The 16,980-nt window shown below is 45.4% G+C and overlaps 1 protein-coding gene across 1 annotated transcript in view; it reads left to right on the plus strand.

The window, feature by feature from the left end:
- TRABD2A (TraB domain containing 2A) overlaps nt 1–16,980 on the plus strand; it is a 95,098-nt gene that overhangs the window by 48,962 nt on the left and 29,156 nt on the right. Inside the window, exons 3-4 of the mRNA XM_015423738.1 lie at nt 7,734–7,880; nt 9,837–10,011. Of these exons, the coding sequence (XP_015279224.1) occupies nt 7,734–7,880; nt 9,837–10,011 (322 nt within the window). The remainder of the gene's footprint in view (nt 1–7,733; nt 7,881–9,836; nt 10,012–16,980) is intronic.

Genomic DNA, 16,980 nt, shown 5'->3' on the forward strand with positions numbered 1-16,980 from the left:
GTACATGCATTTACTGTAACTTGTGAATTGGGCTAGTGTTAACATGTCTGTTTTCTGCAGGAAACTTGTGAAGGGTGAGTAATGCAAGTGCATCCTTAAATGAGCCCTGATCCGATCAAGTGTTAGCCGGCTAACACAAGGCTCCCAGGCACATGTACATTGATGTTTGAGAATGTGTATGTCTCATTTTCTTGTGTACATTTTTGCTGCAGAAAGATCCATTGTATCTACAGTAGTCATATTTCCCATATAAAGTGAGGGTCTACTTTATCAGAAAGAAATTGAATTTTGAGAAAGAAATGAAACCCCTTGATATCAATAATAAAAGACCTTCAGTAGAAAATGAGCATGAATGAAAATATAAAACATAATGTCCTGGCTCTTTTAAAGACAAACCCATTTATCGTGCCTTAGGTTTTTGTGGGCTGAAGACATTAGACAGTCTCACTTTCCCCTACCTTCATGCATCCAGTGAGGTGGACCATAGTCCATAAAGAATATGCCGCAATAAATCTGTTCATCTTTAAGCTTCCACCAGACTCATTATTCTAACCAAATCAGACTAATGTGGTTACTCCTCTGTAAAAACAGAGTTGAGCATCAAATGAGGAAATAAGACACTGGAAGTATTAATACATTGCTTTGTGTGCCCCCACCCTCTGAGAATAGGTGGGTGGCAACCCAGGAGGCGGGCCTTCTTGGTTGTAGCACCGAAGCTCTGGAACTCTTTCTCCAGGGAGATTTGTCTGTCCCCCTCTGTTCCTCCAGCGGGTGAAGACTTTATTGTATCATTTGGGTTTCCCTCAGCGATCCTTTCTTCCTCTCCAGTGTTCTAACTGTAATTTTATGTCTTTCTAAATATTTTAGATCTGTTTTTAATTGTTTTAATGATGTGTGTGTTTTCGGAGGGGGTTGGTTTTAAAATGTGATTTTTATCATACGTTTAAGTTGTTAGCTGCCTTAGGCGCCCCTGTGAGGGCAGAAAGGCAGGATGTAAGTTCTGGAAAATAAGATAAAAATATTCTTTTAGGCCCATGGCGGACATGATGGCGACATAAATTATTTGTAAATCTATCCCATCTTTTTCAGGGACTCATACTTAGGGTGGTTCTTCACAGGGGTCCCTTGCCGTGGTTCAGGTTATTGGCTTTGAGAAGAGCTTCAAAAGCAGCCGAGAGGCAAGCATAGCACATTTTAAGGAAGTGCACAGCATCTAAGCGGAGAGTCCCGCTTTTCTTCTCCAGCGCTGGGCACGAACTATTACCATGACAAAAGGGGATTATTGACTTTCATAGCCACGCTGCCTTTGATTCAAGGATCACTTTGATTCAGGGCAGCAGCCTCCTCTTTGCAAGACACAGGGCCCGGGTCTCCTGTTTCAGGTGAAGCGGAGTAGGGGATCAGTTGTGCGAGTATCTCTCGGGCTGAGGGGCTCGAGTGAGAACAGTGAGCCGAAGCTATGCCGGGGAAACAATTAAAAACAAATTGTCTGCCCAGCCTGTCCTCCTGAGGCAAGGAAGATGTTCTCCCGGAGCTATAATTCAAGGGCCTGAATGGCTCTCCAAACTGAGAGCTGAGAAGAAACAAACACAAAAACACACACACAGAGAAGATGAGGCAAACGGATCGAACAGATGTGGGAGCTTTTGTTGAGAGGCCTCGGAGGCTAGCGGGGTGGCGATAGGCTAATTTGAGGCACATAATGCCAGATCCCTTTCATATGCAGAGCAGCGCTTTGATCCAGCCTGGATGAAAGTGATGAAAAGTGGAGAGGATGGCTGGGGGTCTTTTGTCTTTGACAAAAAAGGCATCTGCCGGGCTCTAACCCCCCCACAACCCCACCCCCTCAGCCTAGCAGACTGTTCCAACAATGCTGGCAAAGGGGACAAGGGTCCCCCCACCCCCCAAAAAAACCCCACCCCATCCTGACAGCTGACGAAATCTCAGCCAGGAGAATGAGGCCCGAAGCAATATGTTGACTACAGAGCTTAATCAATTTTTTCCACGTTACCCAAAATTGGTGTGTATGCGTGTAGTGGAGGGGCGGTATAGCACTGGAAATGGAGAACTGGAGGGGGGGGGAAGTTTCCAATAAAGTTGTTACTTTTGTTCTCCAAATACATCCTTTTAGAAGGTGCTTTGATGTTGGTGTGAATGTGTTTGTGCACGGCTTGGGCGTCCTGGTGTGGGTTATAGGGGGCTGAGAAATATTTTTGAAAGGGTGACAAGCTTGGCCCAGCTTCCTGCGAGCCAGCCTGAGGAAGGTTTCTGGAATAACAAAAACGCTGAGCAATGCGAGGGAGCAGAAATTTGTATTCAGCACGGTTTGCTAGTTAGGGGCAAAATAACCTTGCCCAACGGCAGCAGCCTTGGGGCATTCTAGTTAGCCTGTGCACACTTTCCAGATGGCTTCCTCTTCTCGGCTAACTTCCACTTCCCAAAATAACAAATAACAGTTCGTTCTTTTGTGAAGTGGGGGAAGCAAATTTTCCACCACTGAAAAAGCCCACTTTGTTTTACCTGACTGAAAGAACTTCTCTACGATGATGGCACGTGTGGGGTTTTTTTTTTAAAGCCAAAAATTAATAGGGATGCTCATGGACCCAGCTTTGCCATGGGAACAGATTAGTATTGTTGCGAAGATAATTCAGTGCATCTTGCTGGTCTTCCTGCTTCTGGACTCAACTGATCGACTCACATTGAACCATAATGTCGTAACTTCCAGCGTGGACTGCTAGACATCGTTGAAACTTCAGTCTGTGCCAAATGTGGCTGCCCGTGTGTTCAGGTTATTGGCTTTGAGAAGAGCTTCAAAAGCAGCCGAGAGGCAAGCATAGCATATTTTAAGGAAGTGCACAGCATCTAAGCAGGACAAGCCGGTATAAATATACCACAACAGTTTTAAAACAACTATGCTTGGTTGCCCGTTTGTTTCTTGGGCTCATTTTGAGGTGCTGATTCTTGCTTTTTAAAGGCCTTTATGGCCTGGGATCTGCCTACTGGAAGACTGTGTCTCAGTCGCTTCCCTCCTGTCAGCCCTTTCTTGCTGTGACACCCCTCAGGCGTGTTCGATCTTCTTCAGCTCTCTCAGTCGTGTGTCCAAGGTGCTCTGGAGGGCACTATCTCTACCAGCCTTTAGGAAGTATAGCAGGCCAGTTCTTTTTAGTGATGTTTCAGGGCATATGTTTGTTCATACTGATGAAGATTTTCTGTGTTGGGCTTTGTGGCATGGGTTTGTTGTTGGGTGTTTGTTTTTTAGTGACTGCTTTTAATGTTGATGATGCCGGTTGTCATTTTTTGGTACGCCATTGGGGAGAAATGCCTGCTATGAAGAGTTTAAATAAGTGAAGAAATATTAGACTGTTGCTCCTTTCCGATGTGACTCAGACACTGGGAAATGGCACGAGGGAGTTATATATGATGTATAATAGTGTTAACCCAATGAAGGCTACAATCACATCCACCCTCAAGAGCAAGGCCTATTAAACTAGGTGCAACATGACTTTGAGTAAATGTTACGGGCTCAGCCTGTACACAGTATCTCTGGCACAATTTTGCCTCAGCTGTAAATGAGGCACTTTGTGCTTCACAAAAATGAGGGCAGGAGCCAGTCTTGTGAGTCGGCTGGAGAGTATTTTTACCGTCACAGGCAAAGGCTGACGGGGACTCCTTCACAATCCCCGAGTTTCATGCTAGAGGGGAGAAAATGGGAGAAAATGTTACACCTCACTCAGGGGAAAAGGCAGGATGTGTAGATATTTTTGATTTTTGATTTCTTAAGAACGCACCAAACATGAACTAAAACACTTTCAGACCCCAAATCACTCAGCACTGAAGTATGCTAACTGCCACCTTCATTTTCCCAGAATGCCATATGGTTTAGTCTTAGAGGGGCAGTGGCATATAAACAATCAGACATAAAACTGATATCAACTATAATTCCCTGCCACAAAAGCAACCTTTCCCTCATCTTGGACTCACTCAAGGTCAACAGGAGCGTTCTAGCCCTAAGCTCATTGGAGTGCCAAGGCTGAGACAGACCTGAACACAGGGAATGTGTATGCCGGCCTCCTCTTCTATGTAATGACGGGCACAGCTCTATCTGCATGTGTTGGGGTGGGGTGGGGAAGGGTATAATGGGTGCTGTTACCTCCTTACATGCTGCAGCCTTTAAGAAGTGTTGTTCTTAGAATTGTAATTCCTGGGTCTAATAGGAAACCGAGAAAACCAAAGAAGGGATCACAGTGCAGGAAATATGTCAACACAAAGAAACACTGTGATGAAATTGACAATAACATTTAATAATACCTGTGAACATCAATAAAAACTTATGCAATGTAGCTCAATGTAGAATTTCCTGAGCTACATTGCATAAGTTTTTATTGGTGTTCATAGGAATTATTAAATGTCATTATCAATTTCATCACAGTGCTTCTTTGTGTTGATGTGTTTCTAATAGGAATGATGATGTGCATCTCAAAATTGGCAAGTGGAGGTTGCCTACAGACTAGCCAAGCAACTCTCTGATGCAGAAACATATGACCTTTTAAATTTAAACATGGGGGGGGGGCAGATCCAGAAAGGGTCCTGTGAGGGCAGAATGTACTCTGGGAGGCATAGAATGTGCAAGAACGTTGTTCTAAGCCGGTCCCCAGATTACAGTGCTTATTTTTAAAATGTCTAAAAATCTACGAATGTATTATTTAGAAGAAGAAGAGATTGGATTTATACCCTACCCTTCACTACCCAAAGGAGTCTCAGAGCAGCTTACAAACTCCTTCCCCTTCCCCTCCCCCTCCCCACAATAGACATCCTGTGAGGTAGGTGGGGCTGAGAGAGCTCTGACAGAAACTGCTCTTTTTCAAGAACAGCTCTTATCAGAACTACGGCTTGCCCAAGGTCATCCAGCCAGGTGCAAGTGGAGGAGTGGGGAATCAAACCCAGTTCTCCCAGATTAGAGTCCACACACTTAACCACCACACCAAACTGGCTCTTAGAGGTAGTGTTGCGCAGTGGTTAAGTGACTTAACCAGGAGGTTCTTGGTTCAAATCTCACCCTGGCTACCAACTCACACCAGAAGGCCTTGAGATACCCTCGACTTCAGCCACCATCTACACTATGGAGCTCATACTGATCTCCCATGTGTGGCTGATGTCACGCTTACTGAGATAGTGTATGAAGTGCTTTGAATGCTCAGAAAAACCATATAAATCCTCTTTTTCCTCCTCCTCTTCCCATCTTTAACACAGAAAAAGAAAACGGGAACTGCATTTTGGGGACCAATATCGTTAAAAAAAAAGTTTCCATTTGTTATTCTTTCCACCACCACCTTTCACCACCTGTTACCAGTGAACAAAGACATGGGGGGGAGTTAAAATTCACACACTCAGGAATTTCCTAGGTTATGAAAGCCTGGGACTGTAGGTCACTTAACTGTGTACCAAAGATAAACTTTCCACAAAGGGCGCCCTGTTTGAAGCTGCACCTGGTATCACAATCGCCTGATATGATAACATTAGCTACAGCATCTATATTGGGAAGCTTTTAGGTTCTGTTCCTGCAGAAAAAGCGTTCCATTTATAACTGCTATTAGCTTGAATGGTACATCTGTCATAAAGCCACCACTGTTTACTGAACTTGAAAAGAATATCGGCTTCTTAACTGCAACCTTATTCACCTTCTTGATAAGCAGGCCTCGGTTTTTACCTCATGCACTTTGCAGTAGCTTCACGTTATTGGTAAATGTCCGTTGCTATTTAGAAAGGATACCTATTAAGGAACGCTGGCAGGAGGAAACCCATTCCACACAGCAGAGGAATAGAGAAACAGTGTGATGCTGATAGAGTGAAGATTTACTGTCACACTGTTATAATTTTTTTTTTTTTTTGCAGTGTATTTGGAATACTGTGGCTTCCCTGAGGGGAAAAACAACTACTTCCCCTTAGTCATAGAGCTGTTGAAAACCACAAGTTGAGGTGATTGAACGGTATTGTCCCTAAGCAGACTTATACCCTTCTAGGGACATCAACTGCAGTGGGCTTCTAGTGCCAAGAAAGCTGCTGTTTCCGGGTTTGGCGAGAAAATTATACATTCCATGCAGACTCAGGGCTCTTTTTGTAGGAAAAGCCCAGCAGGAACTCATTAGCATAATAGGCCACACCCAACACCAGAAACTCATTAGCATATTAGGCCACACCCCTGACAGCACAGCTCATTAGCACATTAGGCTGCACCCCCATGTTACCAGAAGTGTGGTTATCCAGCCACACCCACCTTTTGCTTGTTATTCTGTTTACCTTGTTTGTTGTCAAAACCCAGGGCTAGGGCTGCCAACACCCCCCGGTAGGGCGGAATTCCCCCCGCTTCGGAGGCCCGTTACCCGACGCCGGGGAATCGGGGCCCGGGGGGAACTCCGCCCCGGCATGCGCGTCACCCTGAAGTGACGTCGCACGCTGGGGGCGGGGCCACGCCATTTGAGGGGGAAACTCTTTGTTTTCCCCTCAAATGGCGTGGCCCCGCCCAGCGTGTGACGTCACTTCCAGTGACGTTCTGGCGGCGCGCTTCAGGAAACGGCTCCCGGACCGGCAGGACGCTCCCCCGCCGGTATGTTTTCTGTATTTGGCAACCCTACCCAGGGCTTTTCTGTAGCAGGAACTCCTTTGCATGTTAGGCCACACACCCCTAATGTAGCCAATCCTAATGGAGTTTCTGCTGTTGGGTGTGGCCTATTATGCTAATGAGTTCCTGCTGCGTGTGGCCAACTTGGGAGCCAGCCGGAACTCCGTTCCTGTGCGCTCCTGCCCAAAAATAGCCCTGCATGCAGTTCCGTTTACATACAGTATTGTGTATCTTTTCTCACGCTTAAAATCAAAAAGCAACCAGGCTGCAATTATAAAGGGAGCATAGGGGGAAAGGGTTTGCTTGTGCTTTTCTTTTATTTTTCTACACCAAGTGCAACCTTTAAAAACAACAACAAAAAGCTAGGCTGCAGCTTTGAACCAGAGCCCTGGGACAAGGGAAGAGCTGTTAAATCCTTTCCCCTGGGGCCACGCTAGGAATGCCAGCCTCCAGGTGGGCCCTGGGGATCCCCCAGAATTGCAGCTCATATCCAGACTACAGAGATCAGTTCCCCTGGAGAAAATTGATGCTTTGGTGGGTAGACTCCATGGCATTGTACCCCTTGAGGTCCCTGTCCCCCGCAGGCTCCGTTCCCAAATCTCCAGGAGTTCCCCAACCTGGACCAGGCTACCCTATTCTTCCATCCCCTGCCGGTGGCCAGAGAGGAGCTGGCAACCCAAGGGCACACTGGTGACCATCCGGTAGGCAGTCTGGGGTGATGAAAACAGCTTGGGGAAGGGAAAGGGTTAAGCAGCCTCTCCCCTGTCCCAGCGCGGAACTTAGAATTATAGCCTGACTGCTTTTTAAAGTTGTGGGGAAGTTGCACATCATCATGTGCGTAACATGCCGTTGGATGTGAACATTTTAAAATTTTAGGAAGTCTTTTACTATTAAAGAAAGTTAGTCTTTCGGCACGCCAGTAAATACTTTGAACTGTACAGTGGATCAGTAGACCACCATGACCTCTTAGGGTTCTGTATAAAAATGGTCTTTGTTTCCTTTAAGCTTCAGTTATTAAGGGTATGGCTAGGGGTGGGGGGGGGTCGAGGTTTCTCAGCTAATGAGTCAAGGCCTTACGAGGATCCCTACCTTTTCTTCCCCTTCCACCACCTAGGTGATCTTTGCTTTGAATCAGACACTTCTGCAGCAAGAGAATCTCCGCGCCGGCAGCCTTCAGATCCCTTACACGACGGAGGACCTTATCAAGCATTACAACTGTGGAGACCTCAACTCCATCATCTTCAATCATGACACGTCTCAAGTGAGTCTTGTCCCCTCGGTGTCTTTCACTTCACATGTCCTCCTGCTAATCAAATATGACACAGAGAGAGAGAGATTTTAAAAGTGCACTATTTGCTGTTAAAACAAGGGTGAACATTTTGTTGTTGTTTTTGAATTACAGGGCCACATTTCTACGATTTCACATGCAAGACTAGGGATTTCCCCAGGCATGCCAACCAAAACAGGGAGAGAGTCAGCTGAAATTTGCATACAAGTTATTTATGTCCTATGATAAATTTTTAAAAAACTTCTTGTGTATAACATTTTTTTAAGGGAGAATCGTCTTGCTTTCAGTATCGTCTTCCTTTTGAGTAAATACAGTTACTTCCGTGAAGCTTTTTTGCTGGATTTCCATAATTGGTTGCAAAATGGTCGTTTGCACAGGAGGAAGTTGGAGGAAGTTTTAATATAAGTGAAATTAATAGTTATTGGCTCAGCAGGAACATTGCACAAAACCATGGTTAGTTAATGAAAACTATATCAAAAAGTATTTGGAAGGGTAAGGTGAACTACAAAAAGAATTCTACTTTTGCAAATCACAAAAGATCGCTTTTATTTAAGTAATGTTTTCAATGATTTCCTTCTGGAGACCTTGGAGACAGAAATTAATGATCCTGCAGCATCCAACTTGGTGTTTCTATCGTAAAACCTTTTTGATATGGGCATTTGGTGTGGCTTGTTATGAATCAAACCCAGTAGAGAACTGGTGATCTAAGACAGGGATTTTGTTAGAGCTCTGTCATCTGACTTAGGTGGGGAGGCAGGGCTTGAGGGAGGCTAACAACCCCAACTGAGGGAGAGCCAGTTTGGTGTAGTGGTTAGGAGCACGGACTCTTATCTGGGAGAACCAGGTTTGATTCCCCACTCCTCCACATGCAGCTGCTGGTGTGACCTTGGGTCAGTCATAAGTTCTTTCAGAGCTGTTCTTTCAAGGGCAGTTCTCAAAAGAGCTCTCTCAGCCCCACCTACCTCACAGGCAGTGTTCCTCTAGGCTGACTTAGTGTGAGCTAGCTCACAGCTTTTTAGCCTCCAGCTCACACATTTTTGTCTCAGCTCAGGAAGGATGGCTCCAGAGATAACTAATTTATGCAGTAACCAAATTGCTCGCCCACAACTTTAATGCCAGTAGCTCACAAAGTAAAATTTTGCTCACAAGACTCCACAGCTTAGAGGGAGCATTGCTCACAGGGTGTCCATTGTAAGCCACTCTGAGACTCCTTTGGGTAGTGATGGGTGGGATATAAATCCAATCTCCTCCTCCTCCTCCTCTTCCTCTTCCTTGCAATAGAAGTCCAGAATATTGTGTAGAACTTTTTCTGTTGTTGTTGTTCAGTCGCACAGTCGAGTCCGACTCTTCGCGACCCCATGGACCAGATCACGCCAGACCCTCCTGTCTTCTGCCGTCCTTTGAAGTTTGCTCAATTTCATGTTCATTGCATCGGTGACACTGTCTAACCATCTCATCCTTTGCCGTCCCCTTCTTCTTTGACCTTCTATCTTTCCCAGCATCAGGGTCTTCTCCAGTGAGTGCTCCCTTCTCATTTGGTGGCAAAAGTACCAAAACAATTAAATTTTTCTGTACCCAAACAATTAAATGTTCTCTTATGATAAGTTTGCTATGTCTGAATGAATTTAAGATGGCTAACTAGATATTTTGAAGAATGCCTGGTTGCTGTTAACTCTTGTCTACCCACAAATGTCTAGCAGAAGAAATGTATGACTTGATGTCATCCCATTGCAAAGAATGGCTAGCGAACTGTTGTAGCTGACAGGAAAATGCTGAGTGCAGTAATTTTGGTCTGAGTGTATTTTGCTGAGCATAATCAGGGAAACACTGATTGGCAGCCGACACGCATTTCCCATAGGGCGTTGAGGGCTATACTATTTAATCTTAATTCCTGTTGCCCTTTAAACATCTCTTCTCTTCCTGGCACAGGTCCCAAATTTCATCAATGCCACTTTGCCTCCTCACGAACGCATCACCGCTCAGGAAATCGACAGCTACTTTCGACAGGAGCTTATCTATAAGCGGAATGAGAGAATGGGCAAAAGGGTGAAAGATCTGTTGGAAGAGTATCCTGACAAAAGCTTCTTCTTCGCGTTTGGAGCAGGTATGTGTTGCTGTCTAATCGGCACACCTCTCGTTTCGTTTCGTTAATTCTGTTCTGCGTCTGACAATCGTGATTTTCTTTTTAGTGATAGATAACATAACTTTGGAGCTGCCGTGGCTCAAGTGGTTAAGACGCTGAACTGCAGGCTGTGGAAGGTCAGTAGTTCAGCAGTTCGAGACCCAAGTGTGCCGCGTGATGGAGTGAGCTCCCGTCTCTAGTTCCAGCTCCTGCCAACCTAGCAGTTCGAAAGCAAGAAATTGCAAGTAGATAAATGAGTACCACTTCGGTGGGAAGGTAACAGCGTTCCATGAACCTTGGTGTTTAGTCATGCCAGCCACATGACCACGGAAATTTCTTCGGACAGCGCTGGCTCTTCGGCTTTGAAACGGAGATGAGCACCGCAACCCTAGAGTCGGACTCGACTGGCTTTCGAGCAAGGGAACCTTTACCTTTTTAACATAACTCTAGGGACTCTTCCCATTCAGAATGTTAATTCTGTATAGTTGTTGAAAGTGTGCTGCATAAATCTAAAGGCTGCATCCTTCCCATCTGAATATGTGGGGTTCAGAATCATCTAAATACAGGGGTGAAACTGTCCAGGTGTTTGTGTGTGTGTGTTTGTGTGTGTGTGTAAAGTGCCATCAAGTCACTCCTGACTCATGGCAGCCCCATGAGTGAATGACCTCCCAAACGTCCCATCGTTAACAGCCTCGCTCAGATCTTGCAAACGGAGGGCCTTTGTGGCTTTCTCGGTTCAGTCAATCCATCTTGTGTCGCCTCTTCCTTGCACAGGTCTTCCTTGCTACTGCTAATGTCGCGGAGTGCACGAAGCATTTCCACACCGCGAAACCTCAGTGCTGAGTGCACTTGCAAGCTTACAGAGTTTCACAGCGCCAGTAATCAGATTCAAAACTAATAAAGAGTTCTTTTTTATATGGAACTCCATTCTAGACAGTGTAGATGAGAAACAGAAATAGAATCTAACCTCTGTAACTACGATGGTTGTGGATACAGGGAAAATGTGCTCCTCCTTTGTTTGTGTGTGTGTGTGTGGGGGTGAAGCCGGAAGGAAGGAAACTCATCCCTAAGAATAGCATTCTGCTTCAAAGGGATAGGATCAGATAACAGGAAGGAAAGGATGCTCTGTGTGTCCTTACCTGTCTGTCTGACTAAATCTACGGGGACCTCCTGAAGTCTGAGACAGGAGACTTTTCTAACACCTGCTACCTTTAACTTTTTCTAGCATTACTATCGTCATTGATCAGGTACTGCTAGCATAAAGGTCAATGGTGGCAGGGGCACGTCACCGTATGATAGGAGTCCAGTAGCATCTTAGAGACTAATAGATTTTTTGTTATATGAGCTTTTGAGACTCAAAGCTCCCTTTCTCAGTATCTGATGACGACACCTTTGATTCTCAAGAGCTTAAACCCCCAAAGCCTTGTCTCTAAGGTACTGCTGGACTCAAATCTAGCTGTTCTTTTGCAGACCAGCACAGCTACCCTCTGGAACAAACAGTTATAGGTGTATCCAAATATTTTCGGACTGTGTTCTCTGAATACAAATCTTTTAGGAGAGAGGCGCAAGGACTCTGCCAGCTATTCCGGAAGGAAACTAAGCTCCTTATTTTTAAGTGTGTGGGATAGAGTGGTGAGGAAGAGAGCCCCATGGGGCATGCTTGGATGCACTTTTCTTTACTCTATAATCTGATTTTCGTACCTGCTCACTGTTGAAGGGGCCACAGGTGGGAGGGAGTGATCATAGAGTTGGAAGGGACTTCCAGGGTCATCTAGTCCAACCTCCCCCTGGACAGTGCAGGAAATTCACAAATATCTCTCTCCCGCTCCCAATGTCCCCTTGCGCTATGCCCAGAAGCAATGGTCCCTCTAAGCCAGGGGTGTCAAACGTAAGGCCCGGGGGCTGGATCCGGCCCGTCCAGGGCTTTTATGCAGCCCGCAAGCATCTAGTGCAAGGGAGGGAACAGAAGACTGCTCGGGGGGAGTGGGCGAAGCCACCCCAATTGTGGCTTCAGCATGGTGGGACAACTTTGTCTGCAGGAGTCAGGCAGCGTAGGAGCGTCTGCCCAGTGCTGCACCACTGGCTGTTCAGTCCGCTCATGCAAGTTTTTCTTTGAACCTCCCTCCCAACGCATGAGGGCTTACAGTGAGGATACACCAACTTGGAGCTTACCAGCTGCTGCCCTTACAGTTTATATCGCCTGTACCTGGCATTACGTTTTATGGCATACGTGGTTCGCCCCAGCAAAGTGACATTTATGTCAGATCTGGCCCTCGTAACAAATGAGTTCGACACCTATGCTCTAAGCTGTGGAGCCTTGTGAGCAAAAAAACCTACTTTGTAAGCTACTGGCATTAAAGTTGTGATCGAGCGATTTGGCTGCTGCATCAATTAATTTGCTCTGGAGCCATCCTTCCTGAGCTAAGACAAAAATGTGTGAGCTGGAGGCTAAAAAACTGTGAGCTAGCTCACACTAACTCAGCTTAGAGGGAACACTGCCCGGAAGAGGGCTGATAGATGGGGTTGGTAATGCTGCCTTAAGCAGAGCCATACCTTTCTATGCCTCATTGACTTCGTTGGACTTAGAAGCGTGGAACTCTGCTTAGGAATGGACTGTGAAGGAGGAGATATGTGGGTATATGACTTAAGACCCTCAGTTTCTACAAGATAATTTTTGCTGAATTCAGGTCAATGGCTTGTCAGTGGAGCTACCACTGTGCAGGCTGGTTTTCAAACTGTTGGGGTGCATCGTGACAGAGCAGTTCAGTGTGTGCTGAGCCAGGCCAACCTCATAAGCTTTGTATGGCCTTATTGACCCTCTGTGCTTGTGGATCCCCACTTAACTGGTAGTGGAATCCTATCTTCCAGCTGTTCATTGTGGGGATACTGCAGCACAACAGAAAGCAGGTAAGCAGGTCCATCCTCCAATTATCTGCCACATCAAATAAGTTTCAAGTACCTTATTAACCTGAACTAGCAGAACAAAATCTGAGTCCAGAAGCACGATAGAGACCAGTATTTTTTTCCCCCAGAGTATAAGCTTTTGTGAATCAAATCTCATTTCATTGTTATCCAACGTGCTACTAGACTCAAATTTTGTTCCACATCAAATAAAGTGCCCACAGGAGGCCCAGTATCTATTGCATGGCTAATGGAACAGCTTTATCTTCTGGATAGTTGGTCTAGAAAAGGAAAAGAGGAGAGTTGGGTATTTGTTCCTATACATCCAAATGATGCCTGCTTGCACAAATACAGCAGATTTGTATTTGGACTGGAGTCTCAGCACTAAGCTGCAAAGTAATGAATTGGTGATAGGGAATGTCCGTTCAGGCAGGCATAAATATTGTACTGTGGAAGAGGAGCAGGGCTATTTTTGGGCAGGAACGCACAGGAATGGAGTTCCGGTTGGCTTCAGAGTTGGCCACACCCACTACAGCCAAAAGCTCTGTGTGTGTGGTTACAGAGGGAAGGCCTGGAGAGCAACCCCCCCCCCAGTGATTCCGAGGCGGGCGGGTCAGGGGGGGCCCTGGAAGGATCGGGGGGGGATTTAAATGCCTCCCCGTGCCTTCCCCGGCCTGTCCAAGGGCCAGCTTACCTGGGCTCCAGGCAAGCCAAGGGAAGGCATGGGGGTGTGGCCTAATCTGCTAAGGAGCTTCTGCTGTTGGGTGTGGCCTATTATGCTAATGAGTTCCTGCTGGGCTTTTTCTGCCAAAAAAAGCCCTGAAGAAGAGAGAAGGATATATGTACATTTTTAACATTGCCTTTTGCTCAAGGAGAGAAAAGTTGATCAGGAACGGGTTGCTCAGGTGAGACCAGGAGTTTGTTAATAAAGAGATGTGAGAGGATTTGGTTTTGGTGGTGCATCTCTTAGCAATGAGCATTGGTTCATGAACTCATTTGGCATCATGGTATATATGAAAGCTCTTTTACTGGCCCTTGGAAATGGAGGAGGAAATGTTATGTATTTTCGTGGTTTCCAGACTGTGTGGGAAGAGCCTCGTAGTTCTTTGGCACAATGCAGGAAATTCACAAATATCTCCTCCTCCACACCCATAGTGACCACTGTTCCATGCCCAGTAGATGATAAAAAACCTCCAGGATTGTTTCCTGACCCCAAAGTGGCGATCAGCCTGGGCATGTAAGAAAGGGCCACAAGAACTAAGCACTGAGGCAACCCGTCCTGCCCTCCCTCTCATGATCTGCCTAAGTTCACAGAATCAGCATTGTTGTCAGATGGCCATCTAGCCTCTGTTTGAAAACCTCCAAAGAAGGAGAGCCCACCACTTCCTGAGGAAGCCTGTTCCACTGAGGAACCACTCTAACTGTCAGGAAATTCTTCCTAATGCTTAGCCAAAAACTCTTTTGATTTAATTTCAACCCGTGTGTGTATGCATCCAGGAATCTGCACAAATTTGTATACAAATAAAACAGTTGTTCTGAAGAAAAAGGCACTCTGTTTTAGATGATACTCATGTGCTGCAAGAAGCAGCCTCCTTCCACATAAGGAGAAGAGTGAGAGGATCGGTCTGTCATTGGCTACTAGCTATGGCGACAGAAGGGAACCGCCATGGTCAGAGGTAGTAAACCTCCGAATACCAGTGCTGGGAGGAAATGTAAGGGGAAGATCTCTGTTGTTGTCCCCCAGTGGAACTGATTGGCCACTGTGTGAAATGCTGTACTAGATCGACCACTGGTTTGATCCAGCCCAGGGCTCTTCTTATGTTCTTATGAATTTCGTATTGACAACAAATAGTTTTTTTAAAGTCTTCTGCTTGATTTAATTTAGCATATTTTAAAACTAATGAATATCTGTTTAACCCACTAAAAGAACAGATCCATTCCCTAAATTTTGCAAGCCGGCTGCGTAATCTGTGGCTTCTACCTCTGTTTAGTTCAACCACTGGTATTAAAAGAGTGAAAACATAATCTTGTCACTTAAGTTGGAAACAAAAGACACAAAGTCGTAATTTTTGAAATCTTTACAAGATTTATTAGGCAGCTTTCCAAAAAGATAGTCAATGTATGATAATTCGGTGAATCTGTTGTACTATAAACAACATTCAAAATAGTTAAAATAGGCCTGTAAAGTCAGCAATAAAAAAGTACAAATTAAAATGTGTTCTAAAACCAGAGGTGACAGTGACTATAAAAGAGCAAGGGTCTAGTATGATCTTTTGTAAGTTGCTTCTCACTTTTTCAGATATAGCTAGAATGTGAGTCCATCTGTCCTTATAATCGGAGAGTAGAGTGATTTCAGATGTCAAATGACAATAGCAGGTGAATGACAACAGCAGGCATGATTGGATTAGGTGTGATAGGCAAAGGGGTAGTAAGCGTGGAGAAATCAGCATTGGTAATGAGACAGTCATTAGCATTGCTGTTTAACCAAAAGCCAAACCACATCACCAAAGAGTTATAATACCAAACACATTAACATCCATGAATCTCTCATAAAGTCAGTTATTATTCATATACCTTGTAGACTTAGCAAATTTCTATGAGGCAACATTGTAACCAGAAGTTTTCTTTAAAATGGGTAAACCCACTTTCAGTGTCTCTGTTTCCTTCTCTTTATGGGAGAGCATAGTAGCTTAATCAGTCTATATTCCATTAACAAAAAAACAAAACCATAATGAGCAGATAACAGTATTTGTAGCCCCCCTTTTTTCAGTTTGTAAAATTTTTAGAACCTTACTTCCATATGTTTTAGACGCCGTTTACTCTAGAGAAGGGGGGGGAGAGAATACCACTCCTCCTCCTCTCGTTTTCTTGGTTTTCACCAGGGGGTTAATTCAGGAAGTGTCTTAATTCTTTGTAGATTTTAGTTGCTTTTAGATATATTCACAATCTTCACCTCTGTCGGAGGCTTAGAGTCAGTTCTTTGTTTAAGTTGCACACCCACCTCGCCCCGTGTCCGGTAGCAACAGTGACAGCTAAACTCCAAAGGGAGGATCTCTGTCCGCTTGGTGCTTCAGGAAAAACCTGGTTTCCCCCGCTGCTGCCACGAAACGGGAGTACCGGCCGAGATTCCCATGCACCCTACCCTCTTTCCAAGGGAGGGGAGTCTCTCAAAGAGCTTAAGGTCCCTCAAACCAAGCGAAAAAGTCGGCACGGTGAGAGACCAACTCTCCCCTGCGTCCACGCCGCTGCGCTGCAACTGGATGTGTCAACCTTTTTAAAGAGTCTTGTGTATCTTTTCATTCCCTATATCGTGTTCTATTGATGAGTTTCAATCAAAGCAATTACAGGATGTCCAGATGAGTCAACTCAGGCATTTGTTTTCTTATATATGGTGTCATGAATGTGTCTAGTATTCTCAACTAGAGATGCTGCACAAGTTTGAACTCCTTTAGCTTGGCGTATGAGCTTAAACTGTTCATACTGCTCACTTCAAAGCCAAGCAAGCATCAGAGCCCCACAGGTTTTCTCTGGGTTGGATGATAATCTGACCAAAAAGACAGTTCCATCTCCTCCCGTTCAGTTCCGTCTGTTGCAGTGGTGGCAGCTGCAGATGTTGGCCAGGCAGCTAGCAGCCGAGAATAGGGAAGATTCTCCTCCCCCCCTTTCAGTTATTACATTTCCCCACGCATGCCACTTGCAATCCTCCCAATAAGTGCAATCGTCATTTTTTTCGAAAGAGGCAATGTGCCTATATTGCAATGTCAGAAGAACATGCTTCCAAAACCCTCATAATTTCAGGATTCTGATACACATGTACAAATGACTGAATATATGTCCGTTGGACCTTTTAGACAAAAATGAAATCATGCTTATCGGGGGGTTGAGCGTAGAAAAAGCCCAGCAGGAACTCATTAGCATAACAGGCCACACCCAACAGCAGAAACTCATTAGCATATTAGGCCACATCCCATGCCTTCCCTTGGCTTGCCCGGGTGCCCCGCGGCTGCGGGGAGCCCAGGCAAGCCCCCCCCCCCCCCACGAGAAGGGAGG

This window comes from Gekko japonicus, unplaced genomic scaffold (assembly GCF_001447785.1).
Source record: "Gekko japonicus isolate JY-2015 unplaced genomic scaffold, Gekko_japonicus_V1.1 scaffold48, whole genome shotgun sequence".
NCBI lineage: Eukaryota > Metazoa > Chordata > Lepidosauria > Squamata > Gekkonidae > Gekko > Gekko japonicus.